General features: G+C 44.1%; 1 protein-coding gene across 2 annotated transcripts; it reads left to right on the top strand.

Annotated features, from left to right (window-relative positions):
• The first annotated feature begins 1283 nt into the window (after positions 1–1283).
• Positions 1284–17899, top strand: supt16h (SPT16 homolog, facilitates chromatin remodeling subunit). Of its 2 annotated transcripts, none has more exons than XM_029117657.2 (24): positions 1284–1761; positions 2698–2790; positions 3062–3232; positions 5185–5337; positions 6821–6967; positions 7171–7322; positions 7597–7769; positions 8056–8146; positions 8352–8425; positions 9533–9645; positions 9843–9908; positions 10084–10182; positions 10291–10406; positions 10990–11143; positions 11376–11503; positions 11959–12221; positions 12583–12701; positions 12795–13033; positions 13203–13278; positions 15347–15516; positions 15738–15867; positions 16166–16292; positions 16415–16489; positions 17273–17899. In XM_029117657.2, exons 1-24 carry the CDS (start codon positions 1696–1698, stop codon positions 17383–17385), a joined length of 3108 nt encoding a protein of 1035 aa, XP_028973490.1. In that variant the 5' UTR covers positions 1284–1695; the 3' UTR covers positions 17386–17899. The 2 variants fall into 2 exon arrangements, with proteins under 2 accessions (XP_028973490.1, XP_028973489.1); XM_029117656.2 differs by having other exon boundaries at positions 16166–16298.
• Positions 17900–21069: the final 3170 nt, after the last annotated feature.

Genomic DNA, 21069 nt, shown 5'->3' with positions numbered 1-21069 from the left:
ACACGCATACATAGAAATGTGTGTATGTATTAGAGTTATTAAAAAGGTTTACATTTACAAATGTTAAATAATTTACCTGACACAGTTTAAAAGCGAATGAAAGTATGTATACATTTTTATACTGCCCCTGGCTCTCCCCTGCCAGGGAAAAACAACAACCAGTGAGCAGTATAGACCAAATGGGGTTCTGGATCTCTGGATTTCCTTATGGTTTGAGTGGGGGTCCCTGGATTGCCTCATGGTTTGGGTGGGGTTCCCTGGACAAGAATAGGTTGTACAACCTTGGCCTTTGGTAAAGCATTAATGAAAAATATCAGCTATCACTGAAATGTAGAAAAGAAATACAACAATTATAATCAATTATATCTCATTTTATAATCTCACTGAATTTTTTTTACCTATTCTATTTTTAAAGCAATGTTGCCAAAATGGCTATTGTATAAATTACTGTTTAATATCCTGGCAGAATCTCTGCACAATTACTCCATTGGAGCCAATCAGAATCGAGTATTCAACAAGTAATTAATTATAAATCATAATACAAATACCGCTAACCCATAAGTGCCAAATTGTTATTATAAACCGGTTTATAGTGGCAATTAGAAGCGGTCTTCATGGTGTTTATCGCGTAATCATGTTAAATCTAAAAAAAAATAATAATCGCAATAATTAAGTTATTGGGATTGAATAACGATTATAATATGCTAGCTAACAGAGTTATCCTAAATCATATTCCATCTGTATAAAGTTTCTGCAGCTGCCCATTTGTTTCCATGGTGACGTTTTTAGAAATTTCGAATTCTTGAGGTGGCGGGAAAATATGCCATGGCGGGAAAAAAGCGCATGGTCAAGCAGAGCCAGGGTTTTTTTTTATTCGGGAGGCGCTGTTGAGCAAATGTAAAACAAAGAAATTATATACTAACGATATGCATGAAATGCACCAAATAGAATACCAATAGAACTCAATCCTAAAAATATGTACGGTGATATATAACAAATAAATGTGTACATCGATCAAAGGTAGAAAATGAATGTATCAATAACATGAGCAAAACCAAAATTGTGTGTGTCAGAGTACCAGCGCACCATTACATAAACATTTCCTTTACGTTTTAGTCATGTTTACGTGATAATTCAACATATAACACTCGTAGTACATATTCCTTAAACAAATTGTGTATCAGCAAAGTCAGTGCTCGTATAAAAGCCTGTTTTTATGTTTGTCCTAGATAGAGGCCGAGTGTGGGAACTGGCCTATCTTATAACATGCAAAATAGAAACGACTGCAAGTGCAAGGGGGAGGGAGAGAGAAGGGAGAGAAGGGGAAAGTCGCTTATGCGTGGCACGAGTGTCGACAACAAACAACTTAATGTTATGCAATTATTAATTTTTTTAAAATATATACATTTCACAATTTGACGTATATATCTTTTTTTTTTTTATCAGAAGGCGTGTTATTTTTGAAGTTTTTTGTTTTTGTTTTAGATATTGTAATATTGGGCCACATATCAGCCATAGGGAACATCTTGTGGAGAATTTAACGTAAGCACCGTACATACATCGAAGAGGAAAGAAGAATTTCTTTTGATAGAGGTTTTTAGGCGTGGAAAGTGCGTGAAGCAGCAGCCACACTGCTCCGGCCTGTGCTGTTTTGAGAAGCCAGGAGCTGGAGTTTGAAGGTGCAGAAGATTCGTTATGGCGGTAAACTTGGACAAGGAAGCGTACTACCGCCGAATCAAGCGTTTATATGGCAATTGGAAGGTAAACAGCGTGAGAGAAGATCTTGTTTTTGAAATAGATTTGTATAAAACGCAGAAAAACATGCTTTAGTATAGATGATGCTGGCGAGTAGCCGCGTTTTTGACGTGCGTGGTTGACTTTGCGGTGTGGGAGAGTGAAGCGCAGAAAGGACCCAACAATTAGCGGAAGGCCTCGATTTCATTATATAGATTGAATATTAAGGATATTTTAGATTAATTCTAAAAATAATACAAAATTGCCACTTGTCCCTCATTGTCCACCAAGTCGGCCACTTAGCTATCCATTAGCATACATAGCTAGCTAGCTAGTTACCACTTGGCCAAATCTTGTACTCTGTTGTACTACTACCAGATTAGCTACTGTACTATAGTTTCTAGTTGAGCCAACAATGTTATCACATTGTAGATGCGCACATAACATTTCACCAAACACGATAAGACATGAAATCCCCATGGATTGTTTTGACAGAAATAGCACTAGGCTAGCTTGTTGCCTTCTGTCTGACCATAGAACCATTAGTAATCATTCTACCTAGCCAGCTAGGTCACCAGCTAACTAGCTATCTCAACATCAGAAAGTTATGTCTTTGCTAGCATGCTACCTAGCTTTATATCGCGCCAATACAGTGATTTGTTACATGCACTTTCATGTTGTTATTTAGAGGGCACACATCGGTTTGTATCATCAGCATTTGAATGCCGACCTAGTCAGACACAATTGCGAGTATCAACTTAAGCTTGTAATTACTCGCTTAGCTAGTTAGCTGGGTTGTAGCATGTTAGCAATTGTTTTTCATAATTAATTTAAATACAACTGGCATCGATTCTAAAACGTACAATTGTTGTGGCTAACGTAATCATTTTGCTCTCTTCAAACTAAGTGAAAGAATAAAACATTTTAAGATCAACAATTTTGTTTTATTGTCTTCTCTATCAGAAAGGAGAAGATGAATTTGGAAAGGTGGATGCCATGGTGGTCTCGGTGGGGGTGGACGAGGAGATCGTATACGCCAAATCCACTGCCCTGCAGGTAAAACAGAGGAACATATCTGGAGTAAATCCTGAGTCTACTTCATGCCCTATTTGTTGGCTTTAGCCTGGAATTATTCAAGTCAGTTCAAGTAGAAAAATCTCCAGGCTCCCATGTTGCACATAAAACCAACACATTAACCCAGGTATTAAGGCCTCTACACTTACAAGTAATTTAGCAATCACTCTTGTCCAGAGAGACTAACAGTAGTGCTTTATGTATTCTGAGACTAAGATATATATACTGCCCCTCCCCTTCCTCTCTTCTCCAGACTTGGCTGTTTGGCTACGAGTTAACCGACACCATCATGGTCTTCTGTGAGTCTAAGATCATATTCCTGGCCAGCAAGAAGAAGGTGGAGTTTCTTAAGCAGGTGGCTGTCACCAAGGGCAGTGAGAATGCCAACGGGGTGCCCCCAATCACACTGCTTGTCAGGGAAAAGGTAAGCGCAGGTGGACTCGACATTCTATCGCTGTTTTGCTGAATGCACATTTTTCTCATTCAAGGGCTGTTGTCTTGGGTTTGTCCAGGGGTCCCACAGTGGCGGGTGCACCTTCTGGGATTGTGTGTGGTGGAGGGGGAGCGGTTAGTAATCAAATTGCCTTTGCCTGGGTGCAGTCTAGCAAGACCTTGTTGTACCTTCGTTGAGTGGACTCAATCTAGGACCTGAGTGCATTCCTTTCGGCACCCAATGATTCCGGTGTAGACTGCCTGGGTAAACCAACTGCATGATGGGAACCAGAATGGTATGGGATAGGAATTAAGGAATGTTTACTTTGATATGATTCCAGAGAAATTACATAATTCTTGGAAAAAAAGTCTAAAACTATGGTGTAGCATAATTTATAGATTTTTAACGATTAGGAAAAAATATATTTCAATAAACAAATACATGAGACTTTGGACTTCTCAGGGGTTAAATCTTTGATCAAACACATTTCTTGGTAGATATCTACTAGAGATATTTTCATGAAATGTTAAAATATATTTTTGTGATAAAGTTTCCAGTTGGTGCCTCTCAGTTATGCTAAATAGGACTTTCGGTCTTCAGACGTATGTCCACTAACGTGCATGGCAAAAGCCATGCTGTATGTCATGTTCCATTTGTTAGCTAGCACTTGGCTAGCTGGGCACTTGGCTAGCTAGGCTATATATCTGTGAAATTTGTGTCAGCGTGATGTACTTCAGATGGCATGGTAATTAACTTGAAAGTGCATAAGCAGCCAGAGGGTTGTTGAATTCATGTCAGTACGTAGCGTAACTTGAATGCTCTACTGCTCAGACCTGTTAACGTTAACGGATGAAAGCAGAGTTGGAAGGGAGCGAGGATAAGTTGGCTGAGTTACAGTATTAACCTCCTCCTTGCTACTACCGGGGTCTTGTTGCCTCGAAGCACATTAGTCATGAGCATGGCAGGCTCACTCACAGACATGAACATACTCCGTCGTAGGTGACAAGTTGTCCATACACCGATGGGAGCTGAATGTTAACTCAGTGGAGAGGACTGGTGTCTGCCAGTCAGCGTCTTAATACTGGTGTTCCCCATGGCTTGGTTCTTGGCCTCTCCTCTTCTCTATACACACGGTCTCTTGTCTCAGTTATGTCCTCAGGTGGTCTTTTACCATCACCTCACGTATGGATTACTGGAACTCACTCTTGGTGGCGCTCCTGGCGCGTGCAACCAAACCCCTGCAACTCATTCAGAATGCAGGGACCCGCCTGGTGTGCAACTTCCCTAACTTCTCACACGTAACTTGCTCCTTCGCACTTTATTCTGGCTTCCAGTTGAAGCTTGAATCCACTTCAAGGCTGTGGTTTTAGCCTACGGAGCAACAAGTGGACCTTGTCCTCGCTACATTCGGGCAATGCTCAAACCCTACGTCCCTACTCCGGTTCTTGGATCAGCCACCTCTGATCTCTTGGCTGTCCCACTCCGGGGAAGTTCCCGATTCGCCCAGTCAAAACTCTTTTGTTATGCCACCTCAGGTAAGGTAAAGGTCATCTTTATTATCCTCCAAGGGGCAATTTGTTGCACAGCCTAGCAGTAAATTCAACCATCTTCATAGTCGACACCCCAAACAACCGGCGAGGATAGCAGAGTCTCCATCTATATTCAAAAACATCTGAAGAATTACACTGCCACTACTGTTGTCTTTTAACTCAATGTTGTTGTTTTTTTAAATGATTTTATGGTTTTCATTTCATGACTGACCAGAACTAAATCAGCGATTAGAATGTGTTCACTATGAAACTGTGTGATTGTTTCACCTGACTCTTAAAACGAATGCCATTGTTGTAAGTTGCTCGGGATAAGAGCATCTGATAAATATGCCAATGTGATTGAGCTGAAAGTGCATCGCAGTCCGGTCTGTATCTCCCTGTGTCTCCTCATAGAACGAGAGCAACAAGGCCAACTTTGAGAAGATGATGGAGGCGATCCGGGCCAGTAAGGAGGGCAAGGCCGTTGGTGTGTTCAGTAAAGACAAGTTCCCTGGGGAATACATGAAGAGTTGGAACGACATGATCACTGCCGAGGGCTTGGAGAAGGTGAGAATCAGCGTGGACAGAGATGAGGGAGGGGGTAGAGTGCATTTCAGACTGTGCTAAAATGTGTTTTTTACATTTTAATCACTTTCCAGACTTCTCTGGAGTGACCCATGCTTAAGTGTGTTTCTGGAGGATGGGACAGTGTTATCATTTCCCTTGTCGGCTCTGGGTGTCAAACCAGTGTCCTTTTAGATGACTGACCGAGCGCTTTTACCACTCCACTAGCATTTGTTTAGGACCTGTAGGTCAGTCACATTGAAATGCTAGCATGTGTACTAATTAGACAAATGTGGCTGTCAACTAGGCAATATTCACGTTTTAATATGTCTCAACTATAGTTTTCAAATGTATTTATGTATATACATAATTCGGCTGTATGTTTTGAGTCCTGGCAAAGACCAAAAAAAAGTCTGTTTTGTCTCATCTATGTACGTTGCAGTTGGGAGATTAATGGGAAGTCATGTCCTGTGATAGATTAGTGTCCTGTCCAGTTGGTGCACGTGTGTCCAGCCACCTCACGCTACAGACACATTTTTTTCCCTAGCATAAGTCTGCTCCTGTCCACTCCATATATGTTTGTTGTTTGATTGTTAGCCAATATTAGCCTTTTACTAGTTCCCCCAATAAAGCACTGATGTTATTCACATTGAACATGGATGCACACTTAATAGAGCACCCTCTTTAGGCAGTCCTCAAAAAAGTTCCTCTGTGAACATAATTCTACTTTTAAGTCACATTGTGTTCTTTTGATGATGAGTTGTTTGCCTTAGTCAGTGCATTTGAAGCAAAGATTAAAAGTACTTTAGCTACAAAGCAACCGTGTCATTTTGTTAATGTTAGCTGGCTAGCAAGCCACAAGCATGGTGGGGAATTTAGCCGTCTAGCCAGCAAGTTAGTTAGCGTAGCTAGAATCTTTTTTTAGGTGTCACTCCACTGAGCAGCTTGAACTTGCACCTAAGTGAACATGTCTTTAATATAAAAAATAATGTTAAGATCCATGCCTATTATGTTGGTGGTCTGATTTAGTTTCTGAAATATATGCAGTCAGCAAAAAGCTTGCCCGGGTCTATTGTTCGAATCATGTGTTTGCATCCCTTATGTTATGAGAACAGAGCTGCTAGTGCTGGTTAGCTAAATAAGAAAGTGTTTCAAAACCATTGCCATAAGAGTTCTTCTCATATTGACTAGCGCTGTATGTTGTTCGAATTTGGTGTTTGGTAATATTGATGTTACCAAGTTGGTTTTTGGATGCAGTATAACATTGAATCTGCCAAATTTGAGCAAGATAATGTTTTGATGAACAGTGACTGTATAAATTTTTTATATGTATTGTCCCAGAGTTTGTCTTGAATGTTATTTGATATTGTTGATGGGACGACATCTAGTTTCTTTCTTTCAAGTAGCTAGTCTTTGGTTATTGGTCTCTGCATCAAGTCGTATACCTTTGTCTTCATCTCTCTTTTCGTCTTTTTCTTTCTCTTAGGTGGACATCAGTGCAGTGGTGGCATACACCATGGCTGTGAAGGAAGACGGGGAACTGTCTCTGATGAAGAAAGCGGCCTCCATCACCAGCGAGGTCTACTCCAAGTTCTTCAAGGAGAGGGTCATGGAGATCGTGGACGCCGACGAGGTAGGATTTTGTAGCCTCACATCAGGTCCCATAAAGTCAGACAACACCCCAAGATCCACCTAATACGACCCAGATATCTTGGGAAGCTGCCGTTGTTCTTCCGATGTGCTCTGTATGAACCGGACCGACCCCCTCTGCGTTCAGGGCCCATAAACACCCCCCAAGAAGTGTAGCCTGAGTGTTTTCTCTGTCGGCACCAACAGAAGGTGCGCCACAGTAAGCTGGCCGAGTCCGTGGAGAAGTCCATCGAGGAGAAGAAGTACCTGGGGGGGGCGGACCCGTCCACAGTGGAGATGTGCTACCCTCCCATCATACAGAGCGGGGGCAACTACAGCCTCAAGTTCAGCGTGGTCAGGTAACGTCCGCTCCCACGCGCAACCTCCATTCGTTTTTCCCCGTACCCCCGGTTTGTTTACCGCTTGAACAATTCGTGATGTTGTCTGCCGCTGCTTACGCCTGATACTACAAATGTGTACATCGTTATGCGCAATAAGCATGATGACCAATTGTGTCCCTTATTGCTGTCAAAGGGGACATTTGCTTGGATGTCACATTGTACCGAACCTCGTATAAAGTTTCTATAACCCATGATAACGCCTCTATATGTCTGTCACTAATTTCACCAACAGCGATAAGAACCACATGCACTTCGGGGCCATCACGTGTGCCATGGGCATCCGCTACAAGTCGTACTGCTCCAACCTGGTGCGGACCCTGATGGTGGACCCGTCCCAGGAGATGCAGGACAACTACAACTTCCTGCTGCAGGTGGAGGAGGAGCTGCTCAAAGAGCTCAAACACGGTGAGGGACGAGAGGGTGACGGCGTTCCCTGTTGTGCGGCTCCTCACAAAGCTGGTCACAGAGACCCTTCTGGCGGCGGCAGGTTTTGATTTTGGCGACGGTCCGCTCTTGGTGTGTCGGGGCAGTTTTAAAAAGGCCGTAGGAATGCAGATGGTTGAGGAAAACCATACCTAAAAACTGTACAATGTATGCACGTGCAGAGGAGCTGCGCCATGGCAACCACAGATGTGCCTGTGGTAAACACACTGGGCGGCACCGCTTCAATGTCTCTCGTTGTTTTCTGTAGGTGTGAAGATCTGTGATGCGTATAACGCTGTGCTGGACTACGTCAAAAAGGAGAAACCTGACCTGGCCCCCAAGCTCACCAAGAACCTAGGGTAGGAGACAAACTCATTAAGAACTACCGAATCTAGGGTAGGAGACTGTACACATCAGGAACCTATGGTAGGAGACTGTACACATCAGGAACCTATGGTAGGAGACTCCACATATTACGAATCAGATTAATTTGGTTTCGGTCACCTCAGACCAGCTTGTCATTTCACGCTGTGTTAATTCTTCTCCTTTCTCTCCATGTTGTAGGTTTGCCATGGGGATTGAGTTTAGAGAGGGATCCTTGGTCCTGAACAGCAAGAATCAGTACAAACTGAAGAAAGGTGAGAACGTTCTTAACGGTGCCTGTTGTCAGTGTGTCTCCATAGTAGGTTTGGGCCGATCCATATGTTAACACAATGTCCAGGGCACAGGTGTCTAACCCATTCCATGGAGGGCCTAGTGTATGCTGGGTTTTGGTTTTTCCTTTAAATTGGTGGACAGTTCAGGCCTTAACAACCAGGTGAGGGTAGTTTCTAACTAATTAGTGACCTTGTTAGTCAGTCAAGCACAAGGTGGGAGTGAAAGTCTGAAGTCAGTCGGCCCTCCTTGGAACCGGTATGAGTCCTGTGCCCTAGACCGACACCCCTTCCAGCAGGAATTCTGTGTTACCAAGGGAAACGTTATTTCAAATTTTACTAAACACATTAATTGTAAAATATAATTAGTCCAAAAATGTTTTATTTAATCCTGTACTACATGGATTGAATTGTGATTTTTTTTAAATGCCTGTGACACTAGCCAAACACTCCAATATAGTATACCGCTCCAAAGCCTCATAGTGAGGGGATGTTTTTGGATTGGACAGTCACTACATTAGTGTTTGGATTGGACGGTCACTACATTAGTGTTTGGATTGGACGGTCACTACGTGAGTGTTTGGATTGGACGGTCACTACGTGAGTGTTTGGATTGGACGGTCACTACGTGAGTGTTTGGATTGGACGGTCACTACGTGAGTGTTTGGATTGGACGGTCACTACGTGAGTGTTTGGATTGGACGGTCACTACGTGAGTGTTTGGATTGGACGGTCACTACGTGAGTGTTTGGATTGGACGGTCACTACGTGAGTGTTTGGATTGGACGGTCACTACGTGAGTGTTTGGATTGGACGGTCACTACGTGAGTGTTTGGATTGGACGGTCACTACGTGAGTGTTTGGATTGGACGGTCACTACGTGAGTGTTTGGATTGGACGGTCACTACGTGAGTGTTTGATTGGGAGGATTCCAGGCAGGCAGATGGAGGGGGAGGGTGTGGACTGGATGGAACCCTGGTCTCCATGGAGTGTTACCGCTGGACCACAGCTCTGCACATAACGAGGCAATTTAATCAAACAGAGAATGAAAGGCTTGTAGAGCGGACCCTTGTGTAACTGTGTGTTTTGCAGGCATGGTACTAAGCATCAGCCTGGGCTTTGCTGACCTGGTGAACAAGGAGTGGAAGAAAGAGGAGCAGAAGAAGTACGCCCTGTTCATAGGCGACTCTGTACAGATCAATGAGGTAGGAGGATGTTAATGGAGGGGGGGGGCGTGCAGCGTTAATAGGAGACTACCCATTTAATCAGCATTTTTCTGGAGGAGGGGCTTAATCTCAGTTTGTCTTAGTGTTCGCCGTGACATCCTTCCTCCTCGTGTCTTTCCCATCAGACCTCAGGTCTTATGAGAATGATTTCAATGTATGTCGCCTGTCACTTGTAGGAGGATCCCGCCACCGTTCTCACGCCGGTCAAGAAGAAGATCAAGAACGTTGGGATCTTCCTAAAGGTATGAAAGAGGACTGCTTTCCCTGTCGCCCAGCTGACAGGTGCTTGTATAGCATTATAATATCTTAATCGTTCTCCGCTTCTCTAACTGGAGTATATTGGCTTATTTTACTCGTTGCTTACGTTAAGAAAATATGACAGTACAGCTTCAAAGTCACCTTGTTTCTTCTGGCCAGAATGATGAGGAGGAGGACGAGGAGGAAGAAGCTGATGATGCAGAGGAGCTGCTGGGAAAGGGAGCGCGTGGTCAGGCTTTACTCCAGGACAGAACCAGGGTGAGTGTTTTGCGAGTGTGTCAGTGGGAAATGCACTTATCCCATCCTCGGGTCCCAAATCATGTCCGGATGTAAGAATGTTAGTAACCCTCTTATTCGATTGGTCAGAACGAGATGACGGCAGAGGAGAAGAGGCGGGCTCACCAGAAGGAGCTGGCCAATCAGGTGAACGAGGAGGCTAAGAGGCGCTTGACAGAGCAGAAGGGAGAACAGCAGGTCCAGAAGTGAGTGGGTGAACTAATAGAGGAGAGTTGGGGGTCCTGGAGGGAGTGGGGGAACTAATAGAGGAGAGTTGGGGGTCCTGGAGGGAGTGGGGGAACTAATAGAGGAGAGTTGGGGGTCCTGGAGGGAGTGGGTGAACTAATAGAGGAGAGCTGGGGGTCCTGGAGGGAGTGGGGGAACTAATAGAGGAGAGTTGGGGGTCCTGGAGGGAGTGGGGGAACTAATAGAGGAGAGTTGGGGGTCCTGGAGGGAGTGGGGGAACTAATAGAGGAGAGTTGGGGGTCCTGGAGGGAGTGGGGGAACTAATAGAGGAGAGTTGGGGGTCCTGGAGGGAGTGGGGGAACTAATAGAGGAGAGTTGGGGGTCCTGGAGGGAGTGGGGGAACTAATAGAGGAGAGTTGGGGGTCCTGGAGGGAGTGGACATTTCCTGAAGAAAAGCTTTGTGCTCAGCAGGCGAAAAGCTATTTTAATGAACGATTGGAATGATTTAATAATGTGTGAGTTACGTGGTCTTTTGTAAATGTGCCACTACAGAAGAAATGAGCGACTAAATTGAAATGTCTGCGTGTTTCTTTTCGGCTCTAGGTCCAGAAAGTCCAATGTCTCCTACAAGAACGTTTCCCAGATGCCTCGAGAGAAAGACATTCGAGACATGAAGATCTTCATCGATAAGAAATACGAGACGGTCGTCATGCCCGTCTTCGGCATCGCCACCCCTTTCCACATTGCTACCATCAAGGTTGGCGCTCATGCACGCCCGCGAATACACCCATCGTGACACGCTGACGACGCCATCGAATGAGAACCCGGAAAACCCTTTGACGTGTGTGTGTGTGTGTGTGTGTGTGTGTGTGTGTGTGTGTGTGTGTGTGTGTGTGTGTGTGTGTGTGTGTGTGTGTGTGTGTGTGTGTGTGTGTGTGTGTGTGTGTGTGTGTGTGTGTGTGTGTGTGTGTGTGTGTGCGCTCCTGTAGAACATCAGCATGTCCGTTGAGGGAGACTACACGTACCTGAGAATCAACTTCTACGTACCAGGCAGCTCTCTGGGCCGCAACGAGGGCAACATCTTCCCCAACCCGGACGCAACCTTTGTCAAAGAAATGTGAGGGAGTATTACGCTCGTGTCCATCCCGGGTTAATGGAGGTTGTCAAAAATCTGCGTATCCGTCTTTGTGTTGTCAAAAATCTGCGTATCCGTCTTTGTGTTGTCAAAAATCTGCGTATCCATCTTTGTGTTGTCAAAAATCTGCGTATCCATCTTTGTGTTGTCAAAAATCTGCGTATCCGTCTTTGTGTTGTCAAAAATCTGGGTAACCGTCTTTGTGTTGTCAAAAATCTGGGTAACCGTCTTTGTGTTGTCAAAAATCTGCGTATCCGTCTTTGTGTTGTCAAAAATCTGCGTATCCGTCTTTGTGTTGTCAAAAATCTGGGTAACCGTCTTTGTGTTGTCAAAAATCTGGGTAACCGTCTTTGTGTTGTCAAAAATCTGCATATCCGTCTTTGTGTTGTCAAAAATCTGCGTAACCGTCTTTGTCTGCTCATACTTCCCTTCCTCAGTACGTACCGGGCGTCGAACCTCAAGGCGCCGGGCGAGCCGACGGTCCCGTCCACCAACCTCCAGAACGCCTTCCGCATCATCAAGGAGGTCCAGAAGCGCTACAAGACCCGGGAGGCCGAGGAGAAGGAGAAGGAGGGCATCGTCAAGCAGGACTCGCTGGTCATCAACTTGAACCGCTCCAACCCCAAACTCAAAGACCTCTACATCCGGCCCAACATCGCCCAGAAGAGGATGCAAGGATCGCTGGAGGCCCACACCAACGGTGAGTGTGGCGGAGCGGGACACTAGTTACTCAGGTGATCACGTTTCTATGCCAACTGTCGCGAATGATAGCCCTTCTCCTTACTCTTTCAGGACAGCGTTTTACATGCAGCTCTGACATCCTCTAATTCCATTGCTCTTTATCCATGACCAGACATCCTTCCATTTCACATGTCTCACTAGAAGGAACAGAGTATGAAATGTGGTGACAGGATGGGTGCTTAAATCTCTTAACATGCCAGCTCCCAAACAAGACCGTGTCTAGAGGACAAAGCACAAACCCCGGAATACTGGGAATCACGGTTTGCATTAGCGAAGGATGTAGCCGCGGAAACCGCTGAATAACGCGCGTCTCTGTCCAGGTTTCCGTTTCACGTCGGTCCGCGGGGACAAAGTGGACATCCTCTACAACAACATCAAACACTCCATCTTCCAGCCCTGCGACGGAGAGATGATCATCGTACTGCACTTCCATCTCAAGGTGGGTGGGCGCGTCTTAGGCTGAAAAGGTGCTGACCTCGTCTTGCGTCCGTTTTGACGTACCCCCCCTCCCCCCTCCCTCGTCGCCCGCCAGAACGCTATCATGTTCGGGAAGAAGCGCCACACGGATGTCCAGTTCTACACGGAGGTGGGCGAGATCACCACAGACCTGGGCAAGCACCAGCACATGCACGACCGCGACGACCTGTACGCCGAGCAGATGGAGCGCGAGATGAGACACAAGCTCAAGTCGGCCTTCAAGAACTTCATCGAGAAGGTGGAGACCCTGACCAAGGAGGAGCTGGAGTTCGAAGTTCCCTTCCGAGACCTCGGGTGAGCGCGGGGCGGGGGGGAGAGAGATGTTGGGGGGAGGGGAGAGACAGACAGACGGACGGGGGTGTGCTGGTGACGGGAATTTGGGGCTTCCAGAAAAGGCCACTGTAGTTTTACCAAAGTTCTTGTTTGAAGAGGACGTTACTGAATGGTCGGTGTGTGGGTACAGGTTCCAGGGCGCCCCCTACAGGAGTACCTGTCTGCTGCAGCCCACCTCCAGCGCTCTATGTAACACCACTGAGTGGGTAAGTGCATACTAATACATCTGAGCTGTTCTTTGATGTTTAGCAGACTCTTTTACCCGAGTTACTTAGAGAACGCTGGCCCCTCACTACGAACACATTGCCACTACCACACAATATTACTACTCATGGATTGCATCTCACGTCGTTGCTATGGTTGCTGTTATCCTATAGATGCTGCAGCCGTGTTGATGACCAGAAGTTGAACTGGGGCTAATGACTTGCTAATCTAAATGACACTGTAAAATATGCTAATATTTTGTTGGAAAAACCATTGCCAGCTTTATGGTATTATTAAATATAATTTAAAAGATGGCAGTGTTGTTATTAGCTAGCAAATTCTGTCAGAATAACTAGCAACGCTAATCTTAGCCAGATTAAATTAGTTGGACTCCTCTCAATATAACAATAACTGGCTAGGTTGTTATACTGCAACAAAACATCCTGTAAGTGGGCAGGGACTCTGGATTCAAAGGGAAACTGGCTCCACGTTCACTGGGCTGATTGGGAGCAGCTCTTATGGGATGGCAGAGAAACCAGAAGTGGCAGAACAGAGGTCAGCTTGGGGTGTAGGGTTTGTTTGTGGAGAACAGGCTGTTCTCTGGGGTGTGCAGAGATTTTGACGCCCGGCTCTTAGAGTATCAGAGGCAGCTGATATGTCTGGGTGGTAATTCAACAGTCTGTCCATTAGAACAGTGGTAGGCCAGTCCGAGGCACATCTCTAACACAAAATAGCAGTTTGTTTGTAAACAGATTTACAGAATACAGGTATAGTGAACATCTTTTAAAGTAGCTGAGATAACCATCGGTACTTATCCAAGAGAGGGGTGTGGTTAGATGGGGCCCAGCTGTCTCATGTCATCAATACATTCTGTTCTGCAACCCAAAGGGCTGCGTGTCTCTCTGTTCCTCAGGACACTAGGGGGCGTTGTATATGACCCTTTAAGCTAAGATGGGCCACATACCTTGATGAATAAAAGATGCACTGACGGCTTTACCAGATTGATAGAGGACCCAATGTTCTACTGATACCAATTCAAGATATATCCCACAAATAAACAAACGCCTGATCCCCTCTCCCACATTAATGACACACTCAGCCCATCTGGCATTTTTCTTCTTGTCTGAACAGAGACTCTGTACTTCCAATCAGCTCAATACTGTACTAGAAATATACATTGTAGAATTAATACATCAGTTCAATAAATTCCTATAACAGTGGATGAGAACTGAGGAGAATTACATGAGCAGTGTGAAGAGCGTCTTGTGAAACGGGAGAGCGGTGTTGGTTCACATCACGTGTAGCTGACACCCTCATCCAGAGTGGCTTGAAGTAGAGTGCGTCCCTTTTCACTCATTCCCCTGTGGGAATCAAATCCAGAGTTCTGGGTTCAGGCCAGCCAGTTAGCACCTATCAGCTAATCAAATGCCACCGCACCACACAGGACGAGCGACATGATGAAAATGGATTTGCCAGACATTGGTATTAGATTTGTCGTCTCTTCACGGGTGAGAATTTCTCTGGTGTGTTGATGGCAGCTGGGAGCATGCTGTGTCTGAGACATGAGATTTTATTTGAGAATTTGCAGCGGAACGTTTGAACATGACATTACCACCGCGGTTATGGTGTAGGGCAGATGAGCGCTTCATTTCATTTTAGAGGTTGAAATCAGCATTCACACGAGTGACTAAAGTCCGCTCAGACATTTGTTTGGGCACTGTATTACTTGTATTATTTCTACTATTACTTCTACTACTATTATTATTAATTATATTACTGCTACTATAATTATTTATTATTATTATTATTGCTACTATTATTATTTCTACTACTACTATACTAAAACTACCACTGGTACTGCTATACGTTAATACTGCTGCTCCTTCTAACACACCCATTCATTCTATACATTCACTAATATTCAGCAGCACAGCCTTCATTCTTCACCCATGTCCTTCCAACAAGGCAAATGTTGTACCACAGATCCAGAATAATCTTTAGTTAGGTCAACGTTCTGAGTTAAAGACGAACATTCAGCTGCTTACATGTTTATTGCTCTCTTTCCCCAAGCCTCCGTTCGTGGTGACCCTGGATGAGGTGGAACTGGTCCATTTTGAGCGCGTTCAGTTCCACCTGAAGAACTTTGATGTGGTCATCGTCTACAAGGACTACAGCAAGAAGGTCACCATGATCAACGCCGTGCCAGTCAACTCGCTGGACCCCATCAAGGAGTGGCTCAAGTAAGAGTGGCTTTTATGTAGCCCAGGTTTGCGTCGGCCATCTTGTTTGTGCAGTGGGTTTTCGTTTCCAAATGAGACACGCTGGATTGTAGTGTCTGTCATTATTCAGTCGATGAATCACATTCTGGACAGATCAATTAATTGATTGTGAAGATCCGCTACACGGGAAAGGAAATCGTTTGTCTTACTATTCGTTTTACGGTGTTCTTCCTTCCTTCTAGTTCCTGTGATATCAAGTATACAGAGGGTGTCCAGTCTCTGAACTGGACGAAGATCATGAAGACCATAGTGGACGATCCGGAGGGCTTCTTTGAGCAGGGAGGCTGGTCCTTCTTGGACCCAGAGAGCGAGGTAAGGACACTCTCTTATTGGTCCAGCCAAACACGACGCCTGCGGATCTAGACCCCGGTCACAAAAGCGATCCGACTGTCTGATTGGTCCCTGAAATCGAAAGTTTCCCATCTGATTGGTCCCAGAAAGCGTTAGGTTGGCCTAAACCCCAGAACCAGCATGGGTACAGCAACATTTAGAACACATGCAGCCACAGGATGAAAGATGTAGATTCTGTTTGTCAGGCAAGGGACAGTGTGTTGTGATTGAGTTATTAGTAGTTCGTAATCATGGTCCTTCATTCTGTCTGACTCTCCAGGGAGAGGGAGCAGATGACGACTCAGAATCTGAGGCCGAAGACGAGACGTTCAACCCCTCGGCAGACGAGAGCGAGGCCGAGGAGGAAGACAGCGATGAAGATTATGACTCAGAGAGCGAGGACTCTGGTAATGGTAACACATCGGGTTGAGACACACATGAACACACAGTTTCCTTTCTACGCGCGCGCACACACTCGCGCACAGTCCTATACCGTGCAGAGACTTAGTTGTGTGTATGTGTTTTTCAGATTACAGTGCATCGCTGGGCAGTGAAGAAGAGAGCGGTAAAGACTGGGACGAGTTGGAAGAAGAGGCCAGGAAAGGTGAGTGTACTCTAGTACTACCACTGCCATTTGTTAAGGAAGGCGGTTCTTTAGTATTACCACTGCCATTTGTTAAGGAAGGCGGTTCTTTATTACTACCACTGCCATTTGTTAAGGAAGGCGGTTCTTTATTACTACCACTGCCATTTGTTAAGGAAGGAGGTCCTCTAGCACTGCCATTTGTTAAGGAAGGTGGTTCTTTAGCACTACCACTGCCATTTGTTAAGGAAGGAGGTCCTCTAGCACTACCACTGCCATTTGTTAAGGAAGGAGGTCCTCTAGCACTACCACTGCCATTTGTTAAGGAAGGAGGTCCTCTAGCACTACCACTGCCATTTGTTAAGGAAGGAGGTCCTCTAGCACTACCACTGCCATTTGTTAAGGAAGGAGGTCCTCTAGCACTACCACTGCCATTTGTTAAGGAAGGAGGTCCCCTAGCACTACCACTGCCATTTGTTAAGGAAGGAGGTCCCCTAAGAGGTGGGCCTTTCCATCACTGAAACACGAGGTACTATCGATTGCTTACTTACTGGAAATGGTTAAGAAACAAGAGTACAACCTGATTATCTATCATTTGTATTCATTTTTCATCCCCACCAAAAAAGATTCCGGTTTCATTTGAATAATTTACATTGGATGGATTGTGAAGCGTTGTTTAATAGAGGCAGAAAGTGTGATTAAGCACCATAGTGCAGTGGTAGATGTGGAAGCAGCGGCTTTGAAGCCAGGATGACCCTAAGCCACGTTAATGTTAAACTGCCCCCCCCCTCCACACACACACAGCGGACAAAGAGTCCCACTACGAAGACGCAGAGGAGACCTCGTCGTCCAACAGGAAGAGGAAGGGCCGCTCGTCAGCCCCGCCCCCCAGCAGCAAGAAGAAACGGCGCCACTGAATGACGCCACCAGACATTGTTCCACACACACACATACACACACACACTGCCAAAACATTGATGATTGAATTCTCTTGTCACTCTCGTTCATTTTCCTCCTCATACAGACACACGCATACATCAACACACACATAACCATGTGTAAATAGAGAAGGTAGCACACATGCGTTTCTACTAGGCAGTACGTGTCGTGGTTGTATGGACATATCATACCTGCTGACTGACACAAACTCCATCTAGCTTTTTTTTATATTCCTTCAATATTTCATTCCTTTTTCCTTTCCTTTGGCAACTCTCTCACTCCCCTGTTTCAGGGGCCAGGTGTGTGTGTGTGTGTGTGTGTGTGTGTGGGTGTCTCTGTGTTGAGTTTTTTTTTTTTTATTGCAAACTGTTGTTTTTCTGTTGTTTCTAAACCAATAAATATAGTAAGCAGTGATGATGATGGTGAAGATGTAATGTTGTACTGTTAATTTCAGAATCCTGATGTTTTTGTAATAAATTAAAAGGAACTAGTGGTTCTTTTTGTCTAATTCATTAATTTAAACCTTTCAGAAGATACATTTTTGTTTGCAATTCGTCTTGCTTGACATGTGAATATGTTCTGTTAACCAGTCTGGATATAAAAATGTTTTTTTTCTATAATCCATATAATTAAAAACCAATATTCTTAATTTCTTCACGTTTTTAGTAGTGGACCACCTATTCCAGCAATGACTCGCTAAGGAATCAAATCGGTAGCACAAGTAGCTGTCAATACAAAGACAATTCCTACTTGATTGGGGCATTTTTGCTTTTAGCCCTGTCTTTAGCTCGTGAAAGGCTTGCTCAATTGGATTCAGATTGAGATTGATTTGGCTGTAATTATGAATGAGTTCCTAACATACCTGATAAAATAAATATAAAGCTACTGTACCGTTAATCATTGGTAGCACACCTTATTTACTTGAACAATGCAACCAGAACTGCGTAGCACTATATTCTAATTCTATACGACTTAATAATTGGTATTTTTACAGCTATAAGAAATCTGTTAATGCCAAAAAAGCTAATATTTCTCCATTTATAGTATATTGTGCATTCGGGAAGTATTCAGGCCCCTTTTCACAAATTTTATGTTTGAGCCTTTTTGCAAAATGGATTCCATTCAATGAATTTGGCCCTTATTGATATACACAATTCCCCATAAGCAAAAACACAATTATCGATTTCTTTCTCAAATACATATTTTTACAATTTACAAAATTATTCAGAACCTTTGCTATGACACTTGAAATTGAGCTCCTGTGTATCATGTTGCTGTTGATCATCCTTGACATGTTTCTACAACTTGATTGGGGTCCACCTGTGGTAAATTAAATTATTTGATATGATTTTAAACGTCAGTATAAGGTCCCACAGTGTCAGAGCAAAAACCAAGGAGGTGACCAAGAACCCGTTGGCTACTGGTAGAGTGCCAGACTTCCTGTGCAGCACTCCACCCCACCACTCAGGCCTTCATGATAGTGTGGCCAGAATAAAAAACTCCTCAGTAGAAAACACACGACAGCCCACTTTTTTGCCATCAGGGCTTCTAAAGAACTCAAAACATGAGAAACAAGATTTAACTCTTTGGCCTGAATGCCAAGCATCTTGTCCGGAGGAACCCAGGCACCACTTATCATCTGGGAAATAACATCCCTGCTGTGAAGTGTGGTGGTGGCAGCATCTAGTGTACTTTTTTGTAAGTAACGATTTTACGTTGACTGGTTTAAGCGCAGCTGGAATTGTGACTGGACAGGGAGTACCAGGACAAGTATCTTCTCATTCATGAAATTAATTACTGTTTAAAATCAAAATGTGCATGCATAGAGTCAAGATGAAAGATACAAAATGTAAGGTTTGTTTTCACCTTGAACATCTTAAGTCAGTTAAAACAAGTCCATAAGGACTTTGCATAGTTTTGGGGGGGGGCTAACAGTATAGTTTCAGATGTCAGGATTATCTGTTGGTGCTGACCCCTGACCTAATTGGTGATATTTTGTCTTGGAAATAAGTTGCAAACTCTTCACATTTGGCAGTAGATAATAAATCATTAGGGGTGGGGGGGTGGGATTCATTTTGGTGAGCGGTGATCATTTGGTGGGCTTGGTGGTTGTGACTTCCCGTTGAGCCTTTCTACAGTTTGATTGGTTGGTTTGTTTCCTTGTTCCACCAGTGACTTCCTGTTTAGGGATTTTCTCATTTTCATGGTCAACCGCATCAATGGTTAGATTTCTTTAGCCAAATGAATGATTTGATTGTCACAGGAGGAGGATAGAATAAGCGAGTGGATGTCACTTATATTGCTTTTAAACATTTTCGTCTACTACAGTGGAAAGATAGTGATGTAACAGTATACTGCAATACACTGCGTGCACAATTATTAGGCAAATCGTATTCCTCAAGATTTATATTTTATTGTTGAATAAACACAATGCTCTCAGTCAATCTAAAATATAATTGAACCTCAAACCTAAATGTTTAACAAAGGAAACATTTATTTTGATCTTTCTCAGGGGAATACGTGTGCACAATTACTATGCAACTAAATTACAAAAATAATTTCTCCAACTCACTTGTTTATTCAAAATGTTTAGGGTAAGTGCAACAAATAAGTAACACAATAAAAATGTAATAACATTTCTGACCTTTCAAAAGTGACTGATATAGACACCCTTTTCAGTAACTGCCATGAGCCTTCCATCCATGCAGTCTGTCATTCTCTTGATATGTTCACAATCAACCACAGCCTCCCAAACGCTGTTCATAGAGGTGAGGTCTTCCCTGACTGTAAATCTCACATTTGAGAAGTGTCCACAAGTTCTCAATAGGATTTAAGTCAGGTAAGGAAGGGGGCCAGGTCATTATTCAGGCATCTTTGAGGCCCTTGCTTGCTTGGAGTTCTTGGATACATGTGATGAAGCATTGTCCTGCATAAAGAATGTGGCCTTCTTGAACGCTGAGGACTTCCTGTATCACTGTTTGAAGAAAGTATCTTCCAGAAACTAGGTATGGGATTTGAGTTTCAGTCCTTCTTCAACCTGAAAAGGTCCAACTACCTCATCCTTAATGATAGCAGCCCATACCAGTACCCCTCTTCCACATTGTTGGTGCCTGACTCAAAGTGGTGTCCAGTGTCCATTAGTGATCTAGCCACAGGCCCGTCCATCAAGAGTCACTCTCATTTCATCTGTTCATAAAACCTTTGAAAAATCTGTCTTCAGGTATTTCTTTGCCCAATCTATACGCTTCAATGTGTTAATCTTATTTTAGCCTTCTTGACCGTGGTCATGTCTCTGAGCACTTGACTCCTTGTACTTCTGGACACTCCAGGAAGGTTGCAGTTCTGAAATATGGTGGCACTGGAGGATAATGGGTTCCTGGTAGCTTGACGTTTAATTCTTCTCAAGTCTTTTGCAGTTAATTTGAATCTTTATTTCTCCATGCGTTTTTTGCACCCCAGATGACTATTCACAACAAAACATTAGTGTCCGGTGGTCACGCCTCAATAGTTTAGATATTTCAAGAGTGTTGCATCTGTCTGAAAAGCATTTTACAATTTATGACTTTTCAGTGTCAGTTAAATCAATTTTTTGGCACATTTTACCTGAGGTCATGAAGCTGCCTAATAATTCTGCACACCTTGATATAAGGTGTTATTCACTG

Source organism: Esox lucius, chromosome 24 (genome assembly GCF_011004845.1).
Source record: "Esox lucius isolate fEsoLuc1 chromosome 24, fEsoLuc1.pri, whole genome shotgun sequence".
Taxonomy (NCBI): Eukaryota; Metazoa; Chordata; class Actinopteri; order Esociformes; family Esocidae; genus Esox; species Esox lucius.
The sequence above is the reverse complement of the archived record's forward strand: the minus strand, read 5'-3'. Positions and strand labels throughout refer to the sequence as shown.

Coding starts and splice junctions, on each gene's coding strand:
- supt16h (XM_029117656.2), top strand. CDS start 1,696: ATGGCGGTAAACTTGGACAAGGAAGCGTACTACCGCCGAATCAAGCGT. Junction 12,702..12,794: donor TACTGCACTTCCATCTCAAG/GTGGGTGGGCGC, acceptor GTCGCCCGCCAG/AACGCTATCATGTTCGGGAA. Junction 16,490..17,272: donor GGAAGAAGAGGCCAGGAAAG/GTGAGTGTACTC, acceptor ACACACACACAG/CGGACAAAGAGTCCCACTAC.